We start from the raw sequence: 24,544 nt of genomic DNA, 5'->3' as shown, positions 1-24,544 counted from the left end.
TGAGATTGGTCTTGAAATATTTTCTCAAATGTTTCGAACATCTGAAAGCGTACAACGATCAAATGATATAAGAAAAATATTTTTCGACGATAGGAGTCGGGGTGAAATAATGAATTTTATTTGTAAAAAAAATTGTTCAACAGAACAAAACGTATAATCACAATTCGACAGTGATGTAGCAATTTCGATTTTAAGTGTTTGTGTATGCGTATGTGTATGTGTATGTGTGTTTGTGATTCTTCTACAGTATATAGAGCGTATTTTAACATGAAATATAAAACTCTCATCATCAACTATATATATCGTTAACTCTGAACATGGTCAACATATAAATATACAGTCATCACGTTAAGTTAAATATATATATATATATCCATACAAGTATATATATTTATATATATTATATACACATATGTATAGTGATTTTATAATATAATACGTTTTCTTCTCTCTCTCTCTCTCTCTCTCTCTCTCTCTCTCTCTCCCTCTCTCTCTCTCTCTCTCTCTTTCTTTCTCTCTCACACACACACACTCTCTATCCCTCTTTTTGTATACGATCATCATGATATATCTCTTTCCTGTTGCTCGCATACATATATTCATACAGACTTATCATACACGCACACGTAGAACATATATATGTATATCCCAAAAGATATATCTCGCTACTAAAATTAATACAAAAAGGCTTTGCTTCTCTCGAGAATCCGTTTCATTAACATTTTTATACGAAGAGGCTTCCCGTCGATTAGAAAAAGGAGAAAAAAAGTAACGAACGACAAATATCGTACGCACATCGAAAAATTTTTTTATTCAATTTTCTTTCTCTTTTTTGTCGTTTTTTTTTCGATTTTCTTTCTTGTTTTTTTTTCTTTTTTTTTTTTCTTTTTTTTATTTTAATATATATTTTTCGCTTTCTTTCTTTCACTTTTTTATATTCTCTTATTATACACGATCACGAGAGAAGGATAGAGTATTAATATCGCGCCGAGGGATTTTTCTGTCTCTATGTTATCGCGATTTATCAGATTGCTTATTTAGAGCATTTTGGCACTTTTATAACGATGTATTTAGTCTATATTATTACACTCAATGCGAATTTTCTTTCTTTTCTTTTCTTTTTTTTTTTTAATGTAACAGGATGTGTGTATGGTCTTTTTCTTATTCCGCTGATTATTTTCTCGTATTTTTCTTTTCTTTTTTCAATCGTCAATCGGATCAAGTTTAGAATCCTTAGGCCACTACCTTCTTCTTTCTCCCCTTCCACCTCCCCATTCCACTTCCTCCTCCCCCTTCACCCCCACTTCCTCTTCCACCATTTTTCTTCTTAACATCATGGGAAAGTTCTTATCGACGGAGGAATCTAAAGTATAAGAAGTTGAAGAACGCGAGCTGAGAATTACGAGTTTTTCAGACGCAACCTATTTTTACGGATCTTTCTTACAATCTTTTCCTTGACTATCTCCTCTCTCTCTCTCTCTCTCCTGTTTTTTTTTCTTCTTTCTTTCCATGCCTAGTCTCTCTCTATTCTCTCTTTCTTTCTCTCTCCTCCCTTAGCTCTCAGCTTTTCACAAGAAGCGTTTCTTGCGAATCATATTCAGTCTTATCTCGTCGTTCGTGCCAATCCTGGTCACGTCATTTGGGCGGCGTTAAAGCCTCGTTTTCTCGGTACTGAGAAATGTTGAGGGCTATTCCCGATCTGATATTGTTGAACGTATGGATTATTCCTGAGTACGTTGCCACCTGGTGATCCAGCAGAGTATTGCGATGGTGGTACGATGATCCCAGTTTGTTGAAGATATTGTTCTCGATAGAGAGCCTGCTGAGTAACATACTCCCCGTTTACAGGATTCTGCGATCCGTAATGTATTTTTGTTGTAGCCTTCGTTGGTAATTGATTAGCGTTACATTCTTTAAAACTGTCCTGATAACGCAAACCAGTTGGCGAACTTCCCGGTGGCGTAACATTTTTCAAACTCTGAGTCGGACTTTGAGTAATCGATTCTAGAACGTGCCTTGGCATGCTAGGAGAATGACAGTGACTCTCCTGAAGGCCATCGACACGATTTGCGTTTCTCACAAATATCGGCGCACTCTCTGGCCTACCACCAACTATATTTCTCATGCCCTCGCGATCCTTAGCAGTAAGACTTTGTCTGGACGTACTCAAACCAGAATTACGATTCTTTTGATTGGACAATGTAGCGTTATTCAGATCGGACACGCTCGACCACGTTACGCTTGCTAACTCCCAGCGCCGTAAAAGATTCGACACATGTTCAGCTCTGTTCGCTGAGTCGAGACTTTCGTCGTAGTCAGGACCCTGGAAATACAAAAGGAAAAAACAAATAAATAAGTAAGTGAAATAAGTAAGTGAAATAAACAACCAAGCCAGCGAGCAAACGAACAAATAAAAGGAAAAAGTTGTTTTGTTTTATTTTATTTTTTTTTGATTTTGTTTTGTTTTTTTTTTACCTACAATCTTATCGTGATTCCTGTACCATTAGATTTATGTTTTTGCTTCTGACACATTATATTGGATTACACGAACGGTAAATTAATGGCATGTCTCGCGCGTACGTTTCGTCGTACATAGAGAAGACGAACGGCTGCCGCATGAATGAACATTATTGCGACAAGGCTGACGGAAGGTCGTACTAGAAGCAACCTCGAGGGGACCGTTTTCTCGCATGGCCTGATTCTAATATAACGCATATAATGCTTATGCTTATGTTATAATATAATTCCGTTTTAGTTAAACCCATTATTTCTGTCAACGTGTGTATCGCGAGAAACGATATCATCGTATAACAAAAATTATTTAATTATTTTTACAATTATAAATTATTTAATAACAACTAATAATTAATATAAAATATAACGTAAACTATATTCATACGATAATGTCATACATTATTATTAATATTAAATTAAAACTTACATTTTCAATCTTTTCATCAAGCATTTTAAAGAAATCCAACTGACTGGTGGATATCTCTCTGCAAAATAAAAATAAATCATAAGATATCAATGATAATTGATCGTAATTATTATCAAAAATAATGATCGAAACTCACGCTTGTTGCAACAGCGGTCCACTTCCAGCACCGTTCGGTTTCTTCTTCGCTTGACCTTTGACATCGCCCGAACCATTCTGCTCCTCATTTCTATTCACCTCCACGCCGTTGTTATTCGTTTTGTTTCCTTTGGCATTGCCATTACCGTTCTTTTGTTCGACAGACGTACTGCCTGTAAAAATAAATAAATAAATAAATAAATAAAAAGCAAGAGATTAAACACGTTTAAATATCATTAATAATTATTACTTCAGTACGAACGAAAACACAAAACAACGACGACGAATGGTGTGAAAATCAATTTGAATTTCGAAATGAATTCTTATCAAATATTTTCTAGTATATATCCTTCTTAATTCATGCGAGAAAAATATTTTCTAAGTACGCTAACATCGATCTTTGAAGAACAAACAAAGAGATTATACTGTTGCTTACAAGTGTTTATTCAATCGGCATTTGCATGATCCCTATTTTTGTCTTCTTTTCTATTTTTTTTTTTCTTTTTAAATTTCCCGCCTTTCCTCGTTATATGCACGCATAACGAAGTCGGAATGAAAGTGCAAAGTTCAAGAATGCAACTCGTAAACATACTTAATCTTATCATTAAGAGGCTTGCAATTTAAAAAGACAGAGAGAGAGAGAGAAAGAGAGAAGATGAGAAAGAAAAAAAATGTTCAGGACATTTTTCAAAATCAAAAATAGATTCTCTTCGTAAAGGGAAAGCTCTTTTATTCTAATATTCTTTTTTCTTCTTTTCTATTTCAAAACTTCAAATCGAAGACACGCGATCCCTTTCATCGCTTTCGAAATAAACGAGAAAGCGTTTATTTCTATCGTGATTAAAAAGAAACAAAAAGAAGAAAATATCGAAATACGTGCGAGTAGATCTAATTTTATAAAATTATTCTTAATCATTGATATATAATATTTGTTAAAGGAAGAAGTAAATTTCAACGCTTTCTTTATTAAATCAAGATAATCGACACGTATTTTTTTTATCAGATTATTACGAACAATGTGAATAAAAAAAAAAAGAACAGAAAGAAAGATAGAAAAGAAAAAAAAATGGATGTATACGGATCTCTCTACAATTTCTTTTCTTTCTTTTTTTTTTTCAAATTATATTTGCAAAATTATTATATACGAACGCACACGCATCAAAAGGTACTCTTATTTTTTCTTACTAATTTAATAATAAATAAAAGAGACTATATTTCTTTAGACTCGTGATCACTCATGTGATCGATTTTGTAACGACAACAAATAAAAATATTTTTGTTATTCAAAAACAAATGTCTTCATCGTATATAAGTGCATCTCTTTCTCTCTCTCTCTCTCTCTCTCTCTCTCTCTCTCTCTCTCTCTTTCTCTCTCTTGCTCATCCTGTGTTCTATAAAGTTTCTCGTCGCGACACACAACACACACGTGGTCCATTCATTGGCACGCGAAGCAAGAACAGAAAGGAGAATGAACTCGTATTACAATGAAACGTAAATAAACCTGAGAACGAGTATACGTTCTACGGTGTCCTAACATTTCTTGATCCTATTCAAAATAGAAAGAAAGGAAAAGATTCATTTTATCGAGAATTCAATAAAAAGAAAAGAAGAAAAAAAAAAGAAAGAAAAAGCGTGACTAAATGTGATTGTAAATATCACGTTACTTTCTTTACCAACATTTTTTCATCCTAATTTTTCTTTTTCTAATCATTAAACCTATAAAAACTGCTAGACTTTATACGATCAGATACTTTTGATTCACCGTGTATTTATTTGCGATTATATCGGAAAAAAAAATTCATTTCTCTTTCTTTCGTAAGGGACATCGTTTCTTTCCTAATCATCTAACACTGATTAGTGTATTAAACCATTTTTCTTTTAAGTGCACGAGTTCGATATTTGCAATAATGATTAGTACACTGCAAACATGTATTTAAAACAAAACAAAAAAAAATACACGACTTTGTAATATTTGCAATGATAAGTTTTACAACATAAATACATACAAATAATGGTAAAAGCAAGAAAAGAAAAAGAAAAAGAAAGAAAGAAAGAAAGAAAACAAATCGCGTTTTTACCACTTGTTTATCAACATTGATAAGAATGTAACTGTCGGTGATAACGATAGCAAAGTCCGTTAAAAAAAAAAGTATGGCGATGCATTGTTATAGATTCGCATTCTTTTGAAAATTATCAAAAACAATCAATTTTTATCTCGCTAATTACTTATAAAGTCTTTTGTTATATAAGAGATCTAAGAAAAAAAAAATAAATAAAAAGAATACAAAATAACAATTAATATTTTTGACTTAGGTCAAGACTCACATTGTTTATTTCTTTTATACTCGTCGCTTTCTAAAGAAAAAAACAAAAATGTGTATTCTTTTTGTCGCACGTTATCAAGAAAAAAAAAGAGAGAGAGAGAGAGAGAATATAACAACAAAATTATGAATCGCCAACTCGAAGCTTTTTTCTCTCTTACGCGTTTTATTTTTTGTTTATTTATTTCTTTTCCTTATTTTTCCTTTTTTTTTTATCAGTAATTTCAAGCTCTATGTTTTTAACGATCATTTCATATCTAATCTCTCGTAATTAACTTATTAAATGAAGTTACCTCGTTAATATGTATATACATATGCATTTATAATATAACTACATGTGCGTATTTACTGGCGCCATTTACTCGCGTAAATATGTTTAGACAGATATTTTTAGTAAAATAAACATATTACGATTATCGCATCGTATTTATCTTCGTTGTAATGCAACAACTGCAGAGAAGGTCTTCGAGAAATACGTTTAATCGACGAAAGAGAGAGAGAGGAAAAGAAAAAGAACAAAAAAAAGAAAGAAAAAGAGGAAGAAAATTATGCGAACAAAATTGAAAAACAAGAATAATGACGAATATTTGTTTTTTTTCCCCCATCCGAAATGCTATTCAAATTATCTCTTTTACAATTTTATATTTTTATTCGCAACAATATCGACTAATTTTAATGGATTAAATATCTGTTCATCTTGATCGCGATTAGATATTCAATAATTTATTCTTTTTTTATTATCTCTCTCTCTCTCTCTCTATCTCTCTATCTTTTCTTGACAATAAAAAAGAATAAAAAAAAAGGAAGAAAAAAAAATAACGAAGCGCGAACGGATGTGCGCAATTTTTTTTTTCTCTGAGATTCACTGTTCGCATAATGAAATAAAATGGATCCGAATGAAATCACGGAAGCGTGTAACGAGTATGGAGATCTAATCGATCGATCGATCGATCCATCGATCGGTAGGTCGATCGTGATGCGAGAACGAATAGAGGAAATCCATCCGACACACGACGAACACTGACTCACAGATTTAATATTGGCATTTCAATTTGTGATGTAATGCCTAGCAACTACTGGATCGAACAAAAGTTCCAAAAGCATTCTCTTACAAAAAGGATTAGCTTCAAATTTCTCGGGGAAAGACTAAAATCGATTTCTAATATCTACTCTTCTTTTAAACTTTCGTCTCACCCCTGTGCATATCGTCGTCCCTTTCTCTTCCTTTTTATTTTTTAACTTTAATTTCTCGATCATTTCGATCAAGGATTTTTCTCTTTTTTTTTTTCTTTTTTCTATTTGATAATTTTATAATTATTATTTTATTTAATATTTTATTACATACACGTATGTATATGTAAATAAATGTTTTACGAACAAACGATGATATTGTACGATCCTATTAGCCTAATTTCAATCAATTATTATTTCTTTTTTATTTTATCATCGTTGTTATCGTTGTCGTTTTAAATATTTTTCTCTTTTGGTTAACGACGAAAAATATAATTCCATGTATAAAAATAAACTCTCTACGATACAACAAATATAATATTACATGATCCTATTATCCTAAAGAATATAATGCAACGGCATTACCTAACGTTGTCTGATCTCTTATACTTAATTACATACGCCCTTGACGTAGGTATTTTCCCGGAGACATTACAAGGGATTCACATAACAATATAACTCGTGCTTCTCCTGTCGAGTCAGCGAATGACTTTATTCAATAGTCATAAGTATCCTCGATGATTCTCAATAACACGTTTCTGATTATGTCACTTAGAAATCTTATGTGAAATCAACGTTTACGCGTTGAAAAAAAAAAATATATATATAGATTTTTTAATTTATTTAGGAAAATAATTCGATCAAAATTTCATAGCACTCCAACGATCAATTTATATTAATAAATATTAAAAGATTATTATGACTTTAATTTTTAAAATATAATTTCATTCATCTTTTTTTTTTAAATATGTTCTTCATTTTGAATTTTATTAAGTTTGTTCAAAAAAATTTGTAAGCTTGTGTGTGTATATATATATATCTTTTTTTTATTTTGTAATGCGTTGTATTTTGTTTATACGAAATTATTGAAGTTGGAATACTTCCATCTGGTATTACAAAAGATCCTAGTGTGTACGTCGTTCGCTTTCCTAACAATGTTAAAGAGACAGACAGAACGAGAGACAGAGAGAGAGAGAGAGAGAGACAGAGAGAGAGAGAGAGAGAAACTTGAAAATCATATTAATTTCATTAAAACATTAACGTCATAGTACACAATAACAAGTATGTGAGTATTTGTATAAGAAGTTTTCAACTTTTTCAAAAGTGTTTTCGTATTTCAATCGAGAACGTAATATTCGAATAAACGTAATAACCACTTGCAACAGGTGCAACGAGTAAGATAATTTTCGTTTATAACGTTTAACAGAAAATATTTCATTGGAAATTTACTTTATCGATTTATATTATTGATTTATGATTTCTATTATACGTTCTACGTATAAACAAGATAGGCTGTAAGTTCTTAGATGATTTTAAAAATCAATTACTCTTTTTCGAAACCTCTTAGACTAATTTGTTTGTATTTTTTCTTTGCTTCTTTTTTTCCAATAATAAAACTACAAGCAAGGCTTTTGTCTAATTTAAAAAAAAAAAAAGAGAGAGAGAAATAAAAAAGAATTGGTCTTGTCTTAAAAAAAAAAAAAAAATGTAATTGATTAAGAAAAAAAAAAAGAAAACAAAAAGAAAAAACCTTGGTATTTTCTACGTATGAATGTATTGCACTGAAAAACTATTATCTATTATACTTAGAGACGGAAAACTCATTAGTATTATCTCTATTCCACATAAATGCGCAATTTTTGCAAATGTAAAGAGATTACAGATAGATATAGCATATTCCAATAGCTTTCCTATCATTTTTCTTTCTAATCAATTTCGATAACTTTTCTCATTAAAATATAGATTAGGTAGTAACGATCTTGTACTACGCGATATTAAAAAATTTGACATATCATGAATGATACAATTTTTCATTACTTAATCAGAATCTTTCTCTACTATTAATAATCGTAAATTCACATTTATTAATATAACAATTTTATACTATTCCATTATTAATAGTAATAAATTTCTATTCTTCGTTCAAAATATATTTTTACTATTCTATTATTAACAATATTACAATTCTACTCGTTCTAAAAATATTTCTACTATTCTATTATCCTCACAACATTTCTATTATATTCTAATGAAAGAGAAAGACAGACAGAGAAAGAGAGAGAGAGAGAAAGAGAAAGAGAGAACGAAAGATAATATTTAAGCTACATCAAATATGTTATAGAACCACATATAATAAACATATATATATATATATATATATATATATATATATATTAAAATTTAACATAATACAACACAATATATATTCGAAAAATAAAATATATCGAAATTTCTAATTGACGAGAAGAGAATCAAGAGTATTTCGAATTTCATTCACTCCTATTGGTTTTTGATAGTAGTTCTCACCCGTTGGCACGATGCCGAAGGTCGACGCATACGTAGATACGCACGTATTTAAATACATATACATATATAAATATATCTATTTACGTATATGCATATAAAGATATATATATATATATATATATATATATATATATATATATATCATCTTCATACATATGTACGAAGATGTAACACACGTAAATACGTACATACACGATTTAGAAATTCTTTTAAATGCCCACGCATAATGGATCCAAACCAAATTCGAACATACTCGAACATTATCGAACGTACGATACGCTAAATAATATTGCAAAATATCTGCAAATTTTCATAAAAATTATATAAATATATATCTATATGTGTATATACGTAAATATCTATTATGAATCATTAAATATAATGATCTATGTATAGTCCAACGACATTAATGCATTCAAGGTCGGAATAATAATTAGATATCCAGAAGATAAATAATCCTAAACTAGATGTCTGCGTAGTCTAACACATACATTAATGCAATATCTATTTATGTACGTGTATATATATGTGTACGTACATATACGGAGAAAGAGAAAAATAGAGAGAGAGAAAGAGAGAGAGGGAGAGAGAGAGAGAGAGAGAGAGAGAGAGAGAGAGAGAGAGAGAGAGAGAGAGAGAGAAGACATACACTCACAAATACACGCACTTATACGAACTAGTGCAAATAAATAGATTAAAAACCGGAAGCTGAAGATGAACCGTATATTCTCTTTCTTAACAATCTCAACTGAACGATTAGGATCTCTTCGACACTCTTTGTATCTCGTACTGTGTTATCATCGTAGATTTTAATGTGATTTCATTTATGTAGAGACGTATATAGATACGTATATAGATACGTATATACATGCTATATATATATATATATATATACTATATATATATATACTCGAGATAGTAACGTATATATCTACATATATGTGTACGTGTTGGCGAGCACGTTCTACCGTGGTTGCACGCGATAAATATGTCGAGGACATATGACTGTCATGGGAACGAGAAGTCAGATGTATTCTGACGTCTGCGAAAGGAAAAAAGAAATTAAAAAAGGAAAAAAAAGAAAAGAAAAAGAGAAAAAAATAATAATAATAATAATAATAATAATTGTGCCGTTTATAAAAACTTTGACTTGAAGTTTTTAATGACTTTCACATAATCAATTAACGCAGAAGGAAAGAAAAATTTTTTTATTTCGATCTTTGCCCTTCTCTCTTCCTCTCTCCTTGTTCTCTCTCTCTCTCTCTCTTTGTTTTTTTTCTCTCTTCCCTTTTTTTTAACATTAAGATTGACGCGATTTCAAATACATGCTATATATAATAGTTATGAATTTTGCGCACGTGTACGCAAAGTGGTTTATATTTCGCTTTTGTTTTTTCCTCTTGAAATAATTTTTTTCAATTTTTTTTCTCCCTTTCTCTCTCTCTCTCTCTCTCTCTCTCTCTCTCTCTCTTTTTTGTTTTCTTTATTTTTTCTATTTCGAGAGAATCTCTACGTCGTCATTTTTCATACGCAACGATAATACGCTGCTCGTATATCTCGCGAATAAAAGCACATCGGTTCTACGTACGTATTCGCATAAACTTTGACCTCATACGAAGCGGTGTTAAATGATAGAAAATTAAACGGAGATCGTCACGTGTACGCAACACAAGTGAATTTCTATGTTACTATTACCAAAGTTATTTTATATATAATATATAACAGTTTACGTCGTGATGTATATTTTCTATGTGTATGTATATTTTGTTTTCTCGCAAAAAGAAATATATATATATATATATATATATATATAAAATAAAACGAAACATGAAAAAAAAATCCTAAAAAATAACGCGAGATACGATCTTACAAAAAAAATCATTTATTTCATTCATTCTCACAATTTTTATTTCATTTTGGTTTTTCTTTCCTTTTGCCTCTTTTCCTCTTTTTTCTTCTTTCCTCTTAAAAATACGAATATTAAAAAAAAAAAAAATTAATTAATCGACACGAGATGATACGTTTAAAGAACGGAAGTGTAAAAAAAACAAAAAAGGAAAAATAATTTAGGACGGATGAACTATTAAACGACGTTATTTGTAGAACTTTGATAAATGTGACGATAAGAGAGTTACGTGCCTAACGTCTTTCTAATCTTTCCTCTCTCTATCTTTCTCTCTCTCTCTCTCGTTCTCCCTCCCTATAGTCACCTCGTGACGTTAACAATCGTCGTGTTTCTACGCAAGGTGCTGGTGAACGGAATTTATATTTAGCAAAGGCACGCGTGTAAATTTACGTCAGGGACTTGCGTATACGCGGACGTTTTCAGTTTGGTTTGCAGTCATCGATTACATGTGACTATGCTAATGCATTATTGCAAAGAAATACCTATTATACGTTACAAATGATGCAATTTTCTTATTTCGATACAATATCTTTTCAATATATCCTTTCGATTTCTTTCCATATTCTCCGTTTTTTTTTTTCTTTCTGTTCTCTTTCTTCCTCACAATTATTTTATCACTTCGATTTCTAGCACCTCGAAATACATATCACGTAATACTGTTAGATACTGTAGAATAAATCTATAAAAATTTTCATTAGTTTTATCTTCTTATCGTTTTATTTCCTTAGAATCGTACGTTTAAAATGATTTCTATACTTATAAGGTAGTGAAATCTAATACAAACGATTGAAAAATAAAAAAACGAATAAAAATAAAAAATAAAAAGAAGCTGTAGAAATTTTCTACAAATGTTCTATCTAGTTAGAAAACATAGAAAGTCTCTAGTTTAGAGAAATAACACATTAGAATATTAGAAATATTTTCTTTCTAAACTCTCTCTCTCTCTTTGTGATTCTCTACCAAAGATACTTTCCAGTATCAAATCCAACAGGACAATCCTCTAAACAAGAATATATATATATATATATATATATATATATATATATATGTATCATGAATATATATATATATATATATCACGAATAAATATATATATATATATATATATATATATATATATATATATATTGTACCTCTACCCAGATTCCAAAGAAGAAACTTACTTGTTGTACAGGATATACGATTTCACTGACAATTAAGTTAAATCCTAAAGAAGTACAGCCGTAATCAAAACTGAGTTCCGAAGTTCCTAGAAAGGTGTAATTGATATTAAAAAATCAATTACACCTTTCTAGGATCATATTTAAACTTATTAATAATCTAGTAACAAGTTAACCATCTAGACCCGTATAATTTGATAATCCAAACGAAAAATTAATCTGAAAAGTTTCGAAAAAGTAAAAAATAAAGAAAAAAAAAAGAAATGTAATCAATTTTTACGATCGACGATCTTGAGCAAGAAATTTTGTTCGATCGTACAAAAAAAAAAACAAAGAAGAAAGAAGAAAGAGAACAAAAAAAAGAAAAATAAGGAACAAATAACTAAAAAGGAACATCTTTTTTGAGGAAATGAAAAAAATTTTAATCGAGTAAAATTTCAGGATCATCGTCGAAGGATAAACTCGGAAGAGAAGTCGTAAGAGATATACTACCACCATCGACTATATATCCAAGGTGCTTAACAAACTGAGAAGATACGAAATTGGGGTCAACTTCATCAAGCGCAATCAAAAGTTAAATGGGCTGAACTTTCGACGTTCTTATGTTTGATTAAATAAATTTCGTGAGAAATCAAATTTGCGAGACGAATTTTTTATAACAACAAAAAAAGAAGGAAAGAAAGGAAGAAAGAAAAAAGAAAAGGAAAAGAACAAGAAAAAAAGAAGAACTCCTCCTTTTCTATCTCCCTTTCTCCTTTTTCTTATAGTAATTAAGTAAGTGCATGGGTCGTAACGATCAAAGCCATTGTTTCCTTCGGCCCTTGTCGTAGTAATTAAAGGGTTTCCTCTTCGTAGACCACCTACATGTTGTTCTCAGGCATCCCATTGCTTGTTTGCCCGTTCCAACTTTGAGTTATTGTCCTCTATAATGACCAATATTAAGCCATAAGGTATCGACTTCCATTGTGATAAGATAACGGACGAGTTTACTGGTGGGAGTTAACGGCTCGTTGCTTTTAAAGGATACGAATGAATTCACGATAACGATCATTAACGAAACGACGAGATAAGAAAAGCTAAGTTACATTTTTCAAATGTGCGTATGTGTGTAAAAATGTGTAAGTACGTATCCACGTACTTATTAATCCATGTATTGTAACAAAAGCAACATACTAAAACTATACGTATATATGCATATTATAATTATTAAAATATTCCTTTAAAATAATAATTTATCAAAACTTGCGAGTATCGATCGATCACTTTTTCTTTTTCTCTTTTTATCTTATTTATTCGAGGCGTTACGATGTAATTTCGATTAAATATTATTTTGTTATATTGATCTAACCACGTTATTCTATTATCTATATTGATCTAAAAGATACATTAAGTCTATGTTTGTAATTTGTACATACGCGATACTTTTGTAAATTAATATAGGATAGATAATCTCTCGTTTTCGTACGAGACTACGAATTTTTAAAAAGGACCAAATGTCTTTAGAAAGAAAAAAAGTATTGTTTTATATAGAATATCTATAAGAGACGATACAAATTAAGAATGTCTCTGCAACGTATGAATTGCCATTGCTAGGTTTTCAAGAAAACTATTATTATATTTCCTCTAATATTTCTATACGAATACAATTTTCTTAATATATTGTTAAATAATTTATATAAAATTAATAGACAAAGGTATTAAAATCTCATAATAAATTTTCTAATAATAAAATTAAAAAGATGCACGCAACTTAATTGGAAGATGCAAGAAAGAGAAAGAAAAAAAAAGAGAGAGAGAGAGATTTAATGAGAAAGCTAATTAAAAGCGACATTATTAACTCGTTCGATTGTAATTATCAACGAAAAAGACAGATAAACGTATATATACTTTTTATAAAGAAATTTCGTTTGTTAAATATAATATAATTGTCGATATCCAATAGATACTTATATGAATAATACATTCACATTAAAATGTCCATAATGATAATATAATATCTATATCCAATTACAGAGAAATCTAATTGCAAGAATGAGAGCCCGTTAGAAAATAAATCTAGCTTTCGTCTAACATCTGCATACTAATAGACTTTTATTTTCAACTGATATATTGAATAGAATAATATAAAAACGACAAAAAAAAAAAGAAAGGATAAAGAGAAAAGAGAAAATGATTGACATTTAACATAATCGAAAAATATTATTTCCTTAATTATCAGTCTAATTAGTAATTTCGATCGGAGAATAAAACGTTATGGTATCGACTGTCGTTTAGAAATCGACTATATAATTTAGGTGCGATCATTGAAACCGTTTAAAGACCTCAAGTCATAGCAATAATACATTCGAATGTCTACAACATGATTCATTAATACGAGTATACTAAATGTGTTTATATATATGTACATGTATGTATATATGTATTTACTGAATTACTAGTGACTTTGTTTCATGACGTTGGTTGACTCGCAACCGACGGCCACGTAATGTTTAAAATAGAAACAATGTTTTTAATTACGAAAACACATGATAAAATATTTTCATCATTTTATTAGATCTAATCAAAATTAATGTATTGTTGCTCGATCGAAAAAAAAAAGAAAGAAAGGCAAAAAAAAAATAACGTCGAACTATGTCGATACTTTTTTTACAAAGTAATGAAAACTTCGATCGCGTAACTTTAGCTTTTAATTAATTTTTTATTTATCCTTTCTTCATCTTTTAAAAAACTTAGTATTTTTTCCCCACGTCGAACGTTCGTCTTTCATTACCAACTTCTTGTTATTGTAAGTAAAAATAAAGTAATATACAAAAAAAAAAGAAAGGAAAGGAAAGAAAGAGAAAGATCATAAATTATTTTCTCCTTTCCATTAAAAATTAATCGTATATACTACAGATTTTATATCATAGATTTTTCAAAATTAATCCTAGAGAGAGAGAAAAAAATAACGGTGAGTCCTTTCAAATTTCTACGCATTTATCTTGTGCATGGAGAAATGATTGAAGAAGAAAAAGGAAAAAGAAAAAAAAAATCTTTCATCAAAATTATTTTCACAAACGAACTACTACAAAAGGAACGTACCTTCGAAGTGAATAATAAAAGGGAGAAGCTCTACTCTCCTTCGAAGGTTACTTTCAACCGAAGGACACGAATGCCAAACGTGAGTTGTACATACGTGACATACATACATATACAAACATGTATATATATATATATACATACATATATATGTACAGGATGGATCAAAAGTTCCTAGATAGACTCTCCTAAAAAAAATGATTTAAAAAATCTTAAATGATTTAAAAAAAAAAAAAAATCAATTCTTTATGATCTACTTTTCTTGCAAACTATATATTTTTTTTTGCAACACTATATATATTTATTTTCACTAAGAAAAAAAGAAAAAAAAGAAAAGAAAAGAAAAACTACGTGCCGATTAAAAGAACGAAACGTTTCGAGAGAGGGAGTACTTATCTAATCGATTTTTAAAACGACTTAGGAACTTTTGGTCCGCCCTGTACTTCAGTTGCACGTGAGTTCGTTCGTTCGTTCGCGATCTGTATTTCCGTGGACGTAAAAAAGAAAAAAAGGAAAAAGGGAAAAAAGAGAGAAAAAGGGGGGAAAAAAGGAAAAAAAAAGCTTCCGGCCAGAGGGAAAGGAGTAAAAGAGAGAGAGAGAGAGAGAGAGAGAGAGAGAGAGAGAGAGAGAAGGACAGAAAGAGAGAGAGAGAAAGAACTAGAAGACTACCAAATGGGTTCATGCATTATTCAAGAAGGGAGCGAGTGAATGCGCTCGCGCGATATTGGCGCAGTAGCACGCTATAATTTCATCGGCTCGAGGTGCACTTAATGGATTCATATCGCGCGTGCGGACGACACTTTGAAAAGCGAAGATGGAGTTGATAGGAAGAGAGCCGGTTGTCGTCGTCATCGTCGTCGTCGTCGTCGTCGTCGTCTTTGCATAAAAGACAATTCAAATTAATATACGATGATACGAGATAATGAAATAACCTTCCTTCTTCCATTCCATTTGACCATACACGACTAATGAAATTATAATTATTTCAATTACGATGTAATTTATCAAACAATTTTTCTCACACTTGTCAATAAGAAAATAAAAGGGCATCGTCGAAAATTATAATATTCATTACAATGGAATTAGATATATAATGATGAAATTATTAAATAGATAGATAGATGGATATAATAATTGTTTATTTTTGTATACAATTGAAAATTTCTTATATAAGATATCTATTAAAACGATCTCATTTTATTTTTATTACCGAGATAATTCTCGATCATTGTTTTACTTCATGAATTTATAAAAAGAAAAGAAGAAAATTATTTGGATATAGTATATATATTAAAATGAATGTTATTCTATCGATGAGATTCGAAATTATTCATTAGAGAATGAATATATCAAAGAGTTGTCGTTTAATTTCCATTCCATTCTATATATATATATATATATATCTGTGTGTGTGTAGAAAAAATCTAGATAATTTTAACAATATCATTATAAAGATCATCAAGATGGAAGAAAAGAGAATTTAATCATTAAATCGATCGATCCGATTAAATTTTAAAGATGATTTAGGATTTTCTTTTATCACTGTGTATGTACTACATGTATATAGATGTGTGTAGATAGGTGAACACACGTAATTAGAATTCCAGCATGATGCCTAGAGGCAAATACGAGGCCACGAGGATCGCTCTAATTGCGGGAGATCTTAGTATGTGTGTATATGTATGTATGTGTATGTATATATATATATATATATATATATATATATATATATATATATATGTCCACGATTGAACACGTCAAGAAAGAAGCAAGGTGAATAAATCCTGAACAATGCACTTGCTGTCGGAGCAAGCAACGGATTACGTATTACGATTTAATAGCTATTTATATTTCTAGTGAGTCCGTTAATAGCATTACAACCTGTCGGAAGAATGGCAATTATTCTACTAGACGCATCCGTGACGCGATGACGATCATCGACGGTCAAAGTCCTAAGAAGATGTGTCGTCTTTGATAGTAACTCACCGACATTTTCTTCGATCGATACGTATCAACTAACGTTTAACGATTACGATAATCTATAATAATTTATAGCGATCGAGATCTACAATTTTGATTCATTATTGTTATTTTTAAAAATAACATAACGTTGCATCATATAGCATCACATGTCCGAAGGAGAAAATGTTAAATAAAAATAAAAGGGATAAATAAATGGCTACGTTGACAGTATTGACGAAAATATCTTCTTTCTTAATATACTTTTAAACAGAAGTTACAAAAATTGCATCGTTGAAAGAAAATAAAAAAAAAAAGAAAGAAAGCTAGCTCTTCATGTCTTCTAAAAATATAAAGAAAAATTAAAAAGAACGAGAGAGAAAAAAGTTGAAGCTAAAAAATAACATTGATTCAAAACTATATATATGTATGCATATATGTATGTATGTATGTATGTATGTATGTATGTATGTATGTATGTATGTATGTATGTATATTATATATCATTGATATACACATATATATTATATGTATATTATATATCATTGATATACACATATATATTATATCTCATTGAATATTGCAACAATATATTTCATATTTCTTTTACGTTTTTCCTATATACCCGGTAGTAGAGAGATACATTGAAAACTCTCCTTGTTCCTATAAGTATAACTATACACGTTATATTATATCGACTTGATGTATAGAATTACTTTGGAGGTCTTCTATTCTCGTCTCTTTCAACGATACAATAATACTAACTATTCTCAACTTGATAATAATCCTCGATTCTTTATCGTTCGATAAAAAAGAAAAAAAAAATGAAAAAGAAAGGGAAAGAAAAAGAGAGAGACAGACAAAAAAAGATATCAAAAGAGAGAGAGAGAGAGAGAAAATAGTTCATTAGAGAAACTTTGACATATTAAATTACATACGTCTATTTCGCATAAATTATTTCAATTATTTCAAGAGTTCATTTCATCAAATAATAGAAAAAGAAAAAAGAGAGTTAGAGAGAGAAAAATATATCCTTCGTAGAACGATATTAATCCTCTCTTTGTGTATTTAGATTATCGGTCAAGATTCTTGTTACGCGTTGGTCGTTTTAAGAGATAACACGATAACGATATTAAGAGCTAAACGTATAATAATAATTAATCCGTCCCGATGCAATATAAAAGATGTGTTCCGAGGATCGACGTAGTTTATTTCACGAGTTAAATATGATGATGATGATGATGATGATAATGATAATGACGACGGCGACGACGACGACGATTAAAAATAAAAACCTTGCGCTCTTTGTACGATTTTCTTTGCAATAGATTGCTGATAGATTGTAACGTTAACGTTAAAAAAAAAAAAAAAAAAAAGATATATAGAAAAAAAAAGAAATAGAAAAATGAACGAGAAGAAGATGAAGGACTCTTATATAACATTTTGTAAGGATTTAATCTTAGACGATGATAATAATCGATCGGCACCGTCTATGTTCTAAATATATCTTGACCTTTTTCATCTTTTACATTAAAACGATAATATACTCTTTGTAAAAGAAAGAAAAAAGAAAAGAAAAAAAGAAAAGAAAAGGAAAAAGAATAAAAAGGCAAAAAAAAGATATTACAGTATTTTCTTCTTCCTTCTCTTTTTCTCTTTTTTTTTTTTGCTTGCTTGCTTGTTTGTTAATCTTATTCCTCTTAGACGATTATTTTTATAATACGTAAGGGACCGATCGAAAAAGAACAAAAACTCCCAAGTGATTTCACAAATCGATTAATCGAGAATTTTCAACGCTCCGATTTCTTTCATTCAGATTTTATAATTGCAGGTTTAGAAATATTTTTTATCATTCGAAAAAAGATTTGTCTAAAATGTCCTGAAAAAAATATATATATATAAAATAATAATTAATTTTTAAAATCCGATCCACACCCTTTACACCTGTACAAATGATTGAAAAATATATTTGCATATCGACTTTCTCGTTCTTTTTTTTTTTTATATATATATATATAATCATCAAAAATCCATTTGTTAAAATAATATTAAAAAATTGAATCGAAAGATAAATCTGTAAAAGCTTTTTTGTAATTTCGTTTTTTTTTTCCCCAATCGTTCAAACTAACTCGAAATTCGAATTCGAGTATTTTAATAGAAAATCGAACGTTGAAAGAATTTAGGCCACCAGTTGATTCGTTTCCCTCGGACGTGCATACGTACGAGGAAAACGTTCGTTACAACAATATGACACATTGCCAATTAGAACTTTAATTTAAATATAAATCGAACGGATCTTTCTATTCTCAAACGTAATTTCCCCCTTTTTTCCGGTAGAAAAAGATCTCATAACGATCACAAGAAATCGATGATTCACTTTGAAAGACGTTTAATAATGAATCATCATCGTATTGGTCGGCGGGATTTCTTGATCAAATCGCACGTGAGTTGCTCTATTCTATGATAAGAGAATGAATCTTGAATACCGACTGTGAATCATCTGATATCATTATATTTTTTTTTATCTGTCGTTGTTTACTTTTTTATTTTGTTCTCTCTCCGATTAAATTATCTCCGATTAATTCTTTATAAAGTTATGTCAGATTGTTTAGAAACGAATGTTAATATAAGAAAACAAAAAAAAAAGAAGAAAGAAAGAAAAAAACTAACACGAACACACACACACACACACGTACATACATACAAAATTGAAATAATAAAAATGTAATGAAAGATGTTGAAATTGTTAAATAAAATATGGAAAGAATTGTGTTAGAATTTCTGGAAAAAAAATAAAGAAAAAGAAAAAAAAAAAAGAAGAAAAAACCTATTACAGATAATGAGTAATTCAAAGGAAGTAACAAATTCGTTGAAAAGATAGAAAGGAAACTCGTTGCAATCTATCGAATAGCACAAGGATACCGCGATATCGACGGTGTTTCGAATTACCTGTGTGGTGGTCACTGGTTTCCCTCGAAACTGATACGATAGATATATACCATCGATAGTATGAGTATTTACTCTTTCTCTCTCTTTTTCTCTCTTTCTTTCCATATGACGTACACATATACGCACGCAGTATGTTCCGTTTAAATGTATACTACGCAGTAATTCCCCCGAATATAAAAAAATATCAAAAAATATTTCAAACGAACGTTTCAAAGGATAATCGATCAAACGAAACGCAATATCGTAATGATAATTATTCTACTTTACGATGACCTTGGAACAAATCTCCCACCATTAATATCATAGTCACGTATACATCATTAAATAAAACTATTCAAATATAATCTATATTCTTTATTATTCATATTTTTATATCATATATTTTTTGTTTATTATTATATTTTTGCGGCTAACGTCAAACTATTTTCCGAAACACTATCTACGTATTTTGCATCGAATTGGGTCACACGGATGCATAGATTTATGTATGAACGTATTCTTAAATAACGAAGGATGACATATTTTTTTAAATTATAAAAATATAACAGAATTTTATATGACACAATTTTTATTGAACTTTTCATCCTATTCTATTATATTATATTCTAGTTTATTTCATTCTATTCTATTTCATTCTATCCTATTCTATTCGCTTGCTTGAATGTGGGCCGAACAAGATTGGCGAAAGTTCAAACTCTCTGACATATTGAGGCCTCTCCATATATAAAAAAAAAAAAAAGAGAAAAAAATAATATATATATAATAACAAAAGAGGTCAACTTTTTATCAATCAATTTCTTTTCATTATTATTTCTAATCGATATCTCTGCTTTCATTCCGAAATAAATCTTGTTTAACTAATTATGAATCACGATAATTTTCACGAACGCAATAACACGTACAATAATTACAATAACAAAAATAATTCGTCATTTGTCGATTAATCATTATTTTGAAAATTTGTAAATTTATATCAATATTTCTAATGTCAACTGAATTTTAGTTTGATTTAATAATTAATTCATAGCTATGAAAGTTTACGAATACTTGTAAATTTTTCATTAAAAAGATTATTGTAATTGCAATTAAGTCCAAACAGACTCATGATCTTTATTGAAATGGAAGATAACTTTAAAATCAACTAAACTTTAAGTCAATTCGCTTAACATAAAACTCTGCTCGGTATATTTGTGAAAAAAATTTTCTCGCGTAAAATATTATTGCAAATTTTTTCTGAACACGTATTATTGTTGTGATGAGATCATGATTTCTAAAAAAAAGGAAAAAAAAACGCCGGAGTGTGACCTTTCGAATGATTACGAAGAACGACCTAACGACAAAAGTAAAGAGCTTCGTCTAGATAACTCTTGGTATTACGATAACAAGTATTTCTCTCACTCTTCTCTCTTTCTCCCTCTCTTTTATTAAATCCCGCTTTCTGATTATCACGCTTTGTTTTTGTACGTATTGTATATGTATATGGTATATACATTCACAGAGAAAATAAGATCATTTTTACGTTTTATCTGATACATCGTAAACACCAAGATATTTTCAACTCTGGACTCCTAGTATTCTTATTATAGAAGCGGCAAGTGCATACAAGCCATGAAAATATCTCTTTTGAACACATACGATAACACTGATAATCATAAATAACAAACATGGATTCTCGAGACTATCTTTCTTTCTCTTTTTTTCTTTTTTAGAGGGGGGTATCATAATTGTTTGTAAAATAAAAAAAAAAAAAAAGAACTTTTATCCTCAACTTTTTTCCATTTCTCTAATCATTAATAACAAATGTAATAAAAAACTGTATGTTTGTTAATTCAATTAGATTACAAGATAAAAAAAGAAACAAAAGAAACAAAACAAAAAAAAAGATAAATGGAGAGAGAGAGAGGGGGAAAGGAGAGAAGCGCAGAAAGACAGATAACAACGTGAATTTTTTTGAGATTAAAGATTTTCACCGAAAATCGTATTGCGTATCAAGCGACGATAAGACGAAAATCCATACAAAATTGATAAGAACGAGATAAGGAGAAATATAAATATGTATGCGTGCTCATGATTCCGTTCAAATTGTAAATAAATTTCTTTTACAATTATTTATAAATTTAATAAGCTGCGCAAATAGGATTTTGTTGAAAATCAATTTTCGATTATACAATCTCTTAAATTAAATTCGTTCGTATTAATAATCTAAATAATTTCATGATTCTCACGTGATCTTTAGTTAGATTATTTGCATAATCACTGACCAATACGAATTTCATTGGTAACAAGAAAGAAAGAGAGAGAGAAAGAGAGAGAGAGAGAGAGAGAGAGAGAGAGAGAGAGAGAAAGAAAAAAAAAAGTCAAAAAGTCAGCTTGACAAATTGCGTTACCCGATTTTATAGACCTGAAAATAACTCGAAGATACCAGGAATCCGTCGAAGGTCATTTTTTTAAGAAATTGTTCTCTGATACTAGAATTTCTAATAATCTTTCAGTTTAATAATAACAATCGTAAAAATGATAACAAACAAAAATGTATTACATATACGTGTTGATAAAAAAAAAATCTTTTTCTCTTTCTTTTCTCCCAAGTCCAAAATTGTTTAATATAATTGTTTCCTAGGAAATCGTAAAAAAAAAGTAATAATAATAATAATAATAATAATAATAATAATAATAATAATAATAATAATAATAATAATAATAATAATAATAATAATAATAATAATAATAATAATAATAATAATAATAATAATAATAATAATAAACAGAAAAGAAAAAACAGCAGAAGAAAAAGAGAACATAAATTAACAATAAGGTGTTCGTGTCGACGGCCGATAAATGCATTCATATGAGTCGCGTGAAAAAAAGATATAGAGAGGGGGGTGGGCAAGAGGGTGGGGAACGAGAAGGAAAGAAACTGAAGTAGCACGTGCGATCGCCGCTGGTGTTCCGGATCGAATGCCAGGATCGAAGGTTTCGAGCGACACACGTTTTCCCCCTCTTTACGGCGCAACCCTTTCTGTCGACATGCAAGGCGAACAACCGGAGTCGCGTGCCGAGTTTTTTCAACCCTCTGCATTTATTTCTCTTATATTTCTTATGAATATTAACCCTTTCGACAACATTCAAATTGATTTGTAGTATAAAAAAAAAAAGAGAAGAAAGAAAGAAAAAAGGAAACAAAAAATAAAGATTTTTATACAGCTTTAGTTACACCTCGTTTCATTGTTATTCATATTTATTTTCTTTTTCCTTTTTTTTGTTTTACTCTCTATCCATTTGAGATTAAAAGAACAATAATTTGACGTATATTATAATTCGTTTAATTTTCTAATTCTTGCGTGTCTCATTTTATATACATATATATATATTTAATATAAAAAGAAAAATAATATGAAATATAATTCAACGAAAATGTTCTGATTATAACAGTAATAATTAATTCTCATATTTCACTCTCTGATCTCAACTTTAATATAAAAAAAAAAAAAGGAAAAAAAAAAAGAAAAAAAGAACAAAGTATTTTTCGTTCAAAGTTCCACGCTGGAAAGGGTTAAATTCACGACTGAAGAATCATCCCGTTAAGTACTTTTCTCTCCCTTTTCATCTTTTTCCTTTATCATAACTATTGTGATCGCGCGATTAAATCGTCACCTAAGGGAGAATGCGAGAGAATGTGGTAGGGAAAAAAAGAAAGAAAGAAAGAAGAAAAATAAAAGAAAGAAAAAGTGGGGGTGAAAGAGCAACTTCGATCGCGTCAACACAATGATATCACCCTCTCTTTTTTCTTCCTTTTCTTTTTTCCATTCCACCATTATAAATCTAAACAGTCTCTTCTCTAACGGGTGCTGTGCTTTTCGCTTTGAAACGAATACTTTTGTGAAGAAAGGCACCAGCGCACGTTTCTACGTGAAGAGAGGATAACCGTTGCAATTGGAGCAACTTTTACAACCCCTACCCTATTCCCCATCCCCCAATCCTAGCCCTTCTACCCTCCTACCCTCTTTTTCGTACGTGTGTATGCGTATGCGTGTATAAGTAGTACGAATGTGCAAGTGAGATGAAAGATAGAGACGATAGGATAGTAGAGATAAAACGAGGTCGAATCGAATTCGTACGAGAAATTTAAATCCGAGTTACATATATGCCAGACCGAAATACTCATCTTCTAACTCCTTTACATCTGTGAATCTTCTTCCTTATGTAACACTTGGCTTTCATTTCTAAAACTTTTCTCACAATAAAGGATCATGTTCTATATGGGAACGAGAAGGGACGGACGGGTAAAAAAGGGTATTCTAATTTAATTAGATCGGTCCAAAAAAAAATAGAGAGAGAGAGAGAGAGGAAGAACAGGTTTGAATTTAAAAAATTTCGAGCTGTACGTATAAGGAGAAATAGAAAGGCAAAGTTCTAAGATTATTTTTACAAATTCTTCCTTTCTCGAGACTATTTTTTTTTCAGGCTGATTTCTTTTTTTCCCTTCCATTAATTATAAAAAAAGAGTTGCTAGACTCGTAGTTGTAGAATATTATTTTTAGTATCGCTTTTAAGAGAA

At 29.9% G+C, this 24,544-nt stretch overlaps 1 protein-coding gene across 3 annotated transcripts in view; it reads right to left on the bottom strand.

Annotated features, from left to right (window-relative positions):
• Window positions 1-1,108: 1,108 nt before the first annotated feature.
• LOC127068172 (putative uncharacterized protein DDB_G0267716) overlaps window positions 1,109-24,544 on the bottom strand; it is a 38,100-nt gene continuing 14,664 nt past the window's right edge. For all 3 annotated transcript variants that reach the window (XM_051003976.1, XM_051003977.1, XM_051003975.1), the window contains 3 exons: window positions 3,078-3,249; window positions 2,942-2,999; window positions 1,109-2,323 (listed from right to left, as the gene is read on the bottom strand). In XM_051003976.1, the coding sequence (XP_050859933.1) occupies window positions 1,631-2,323; window positions 2,942-2,999; window positions 3,078-3,249 (923 nt within the window). In that variant the 3' untranslated portion in view covers window positions 1,109-1,630. The remainder of the gene's footprint in view (window positions 2,324-2,941; window positions 3,000-3,077; window positions 3,250-24,544) is intronic.

Source organism: Vespula vulgaris, chromosome 12 (genome assembly GCF_905475345.1).
Source record: "Vespula vulgaris chromosome 12, iyVesVulg1.1, whole genome shotgun sequence".
Classification (NCBI taxonomy): domain Eukaryota; kingdom Metazoa; phylum Arthropoda; class Insecta; order Hymenoptera; family Vespidae; genus Vespula; species Vespula vulgaris.
Note: the sequence above shows the minus strand (reverse complement) of the source record. Positions and strands in the feature narration are given on the sequence as shown.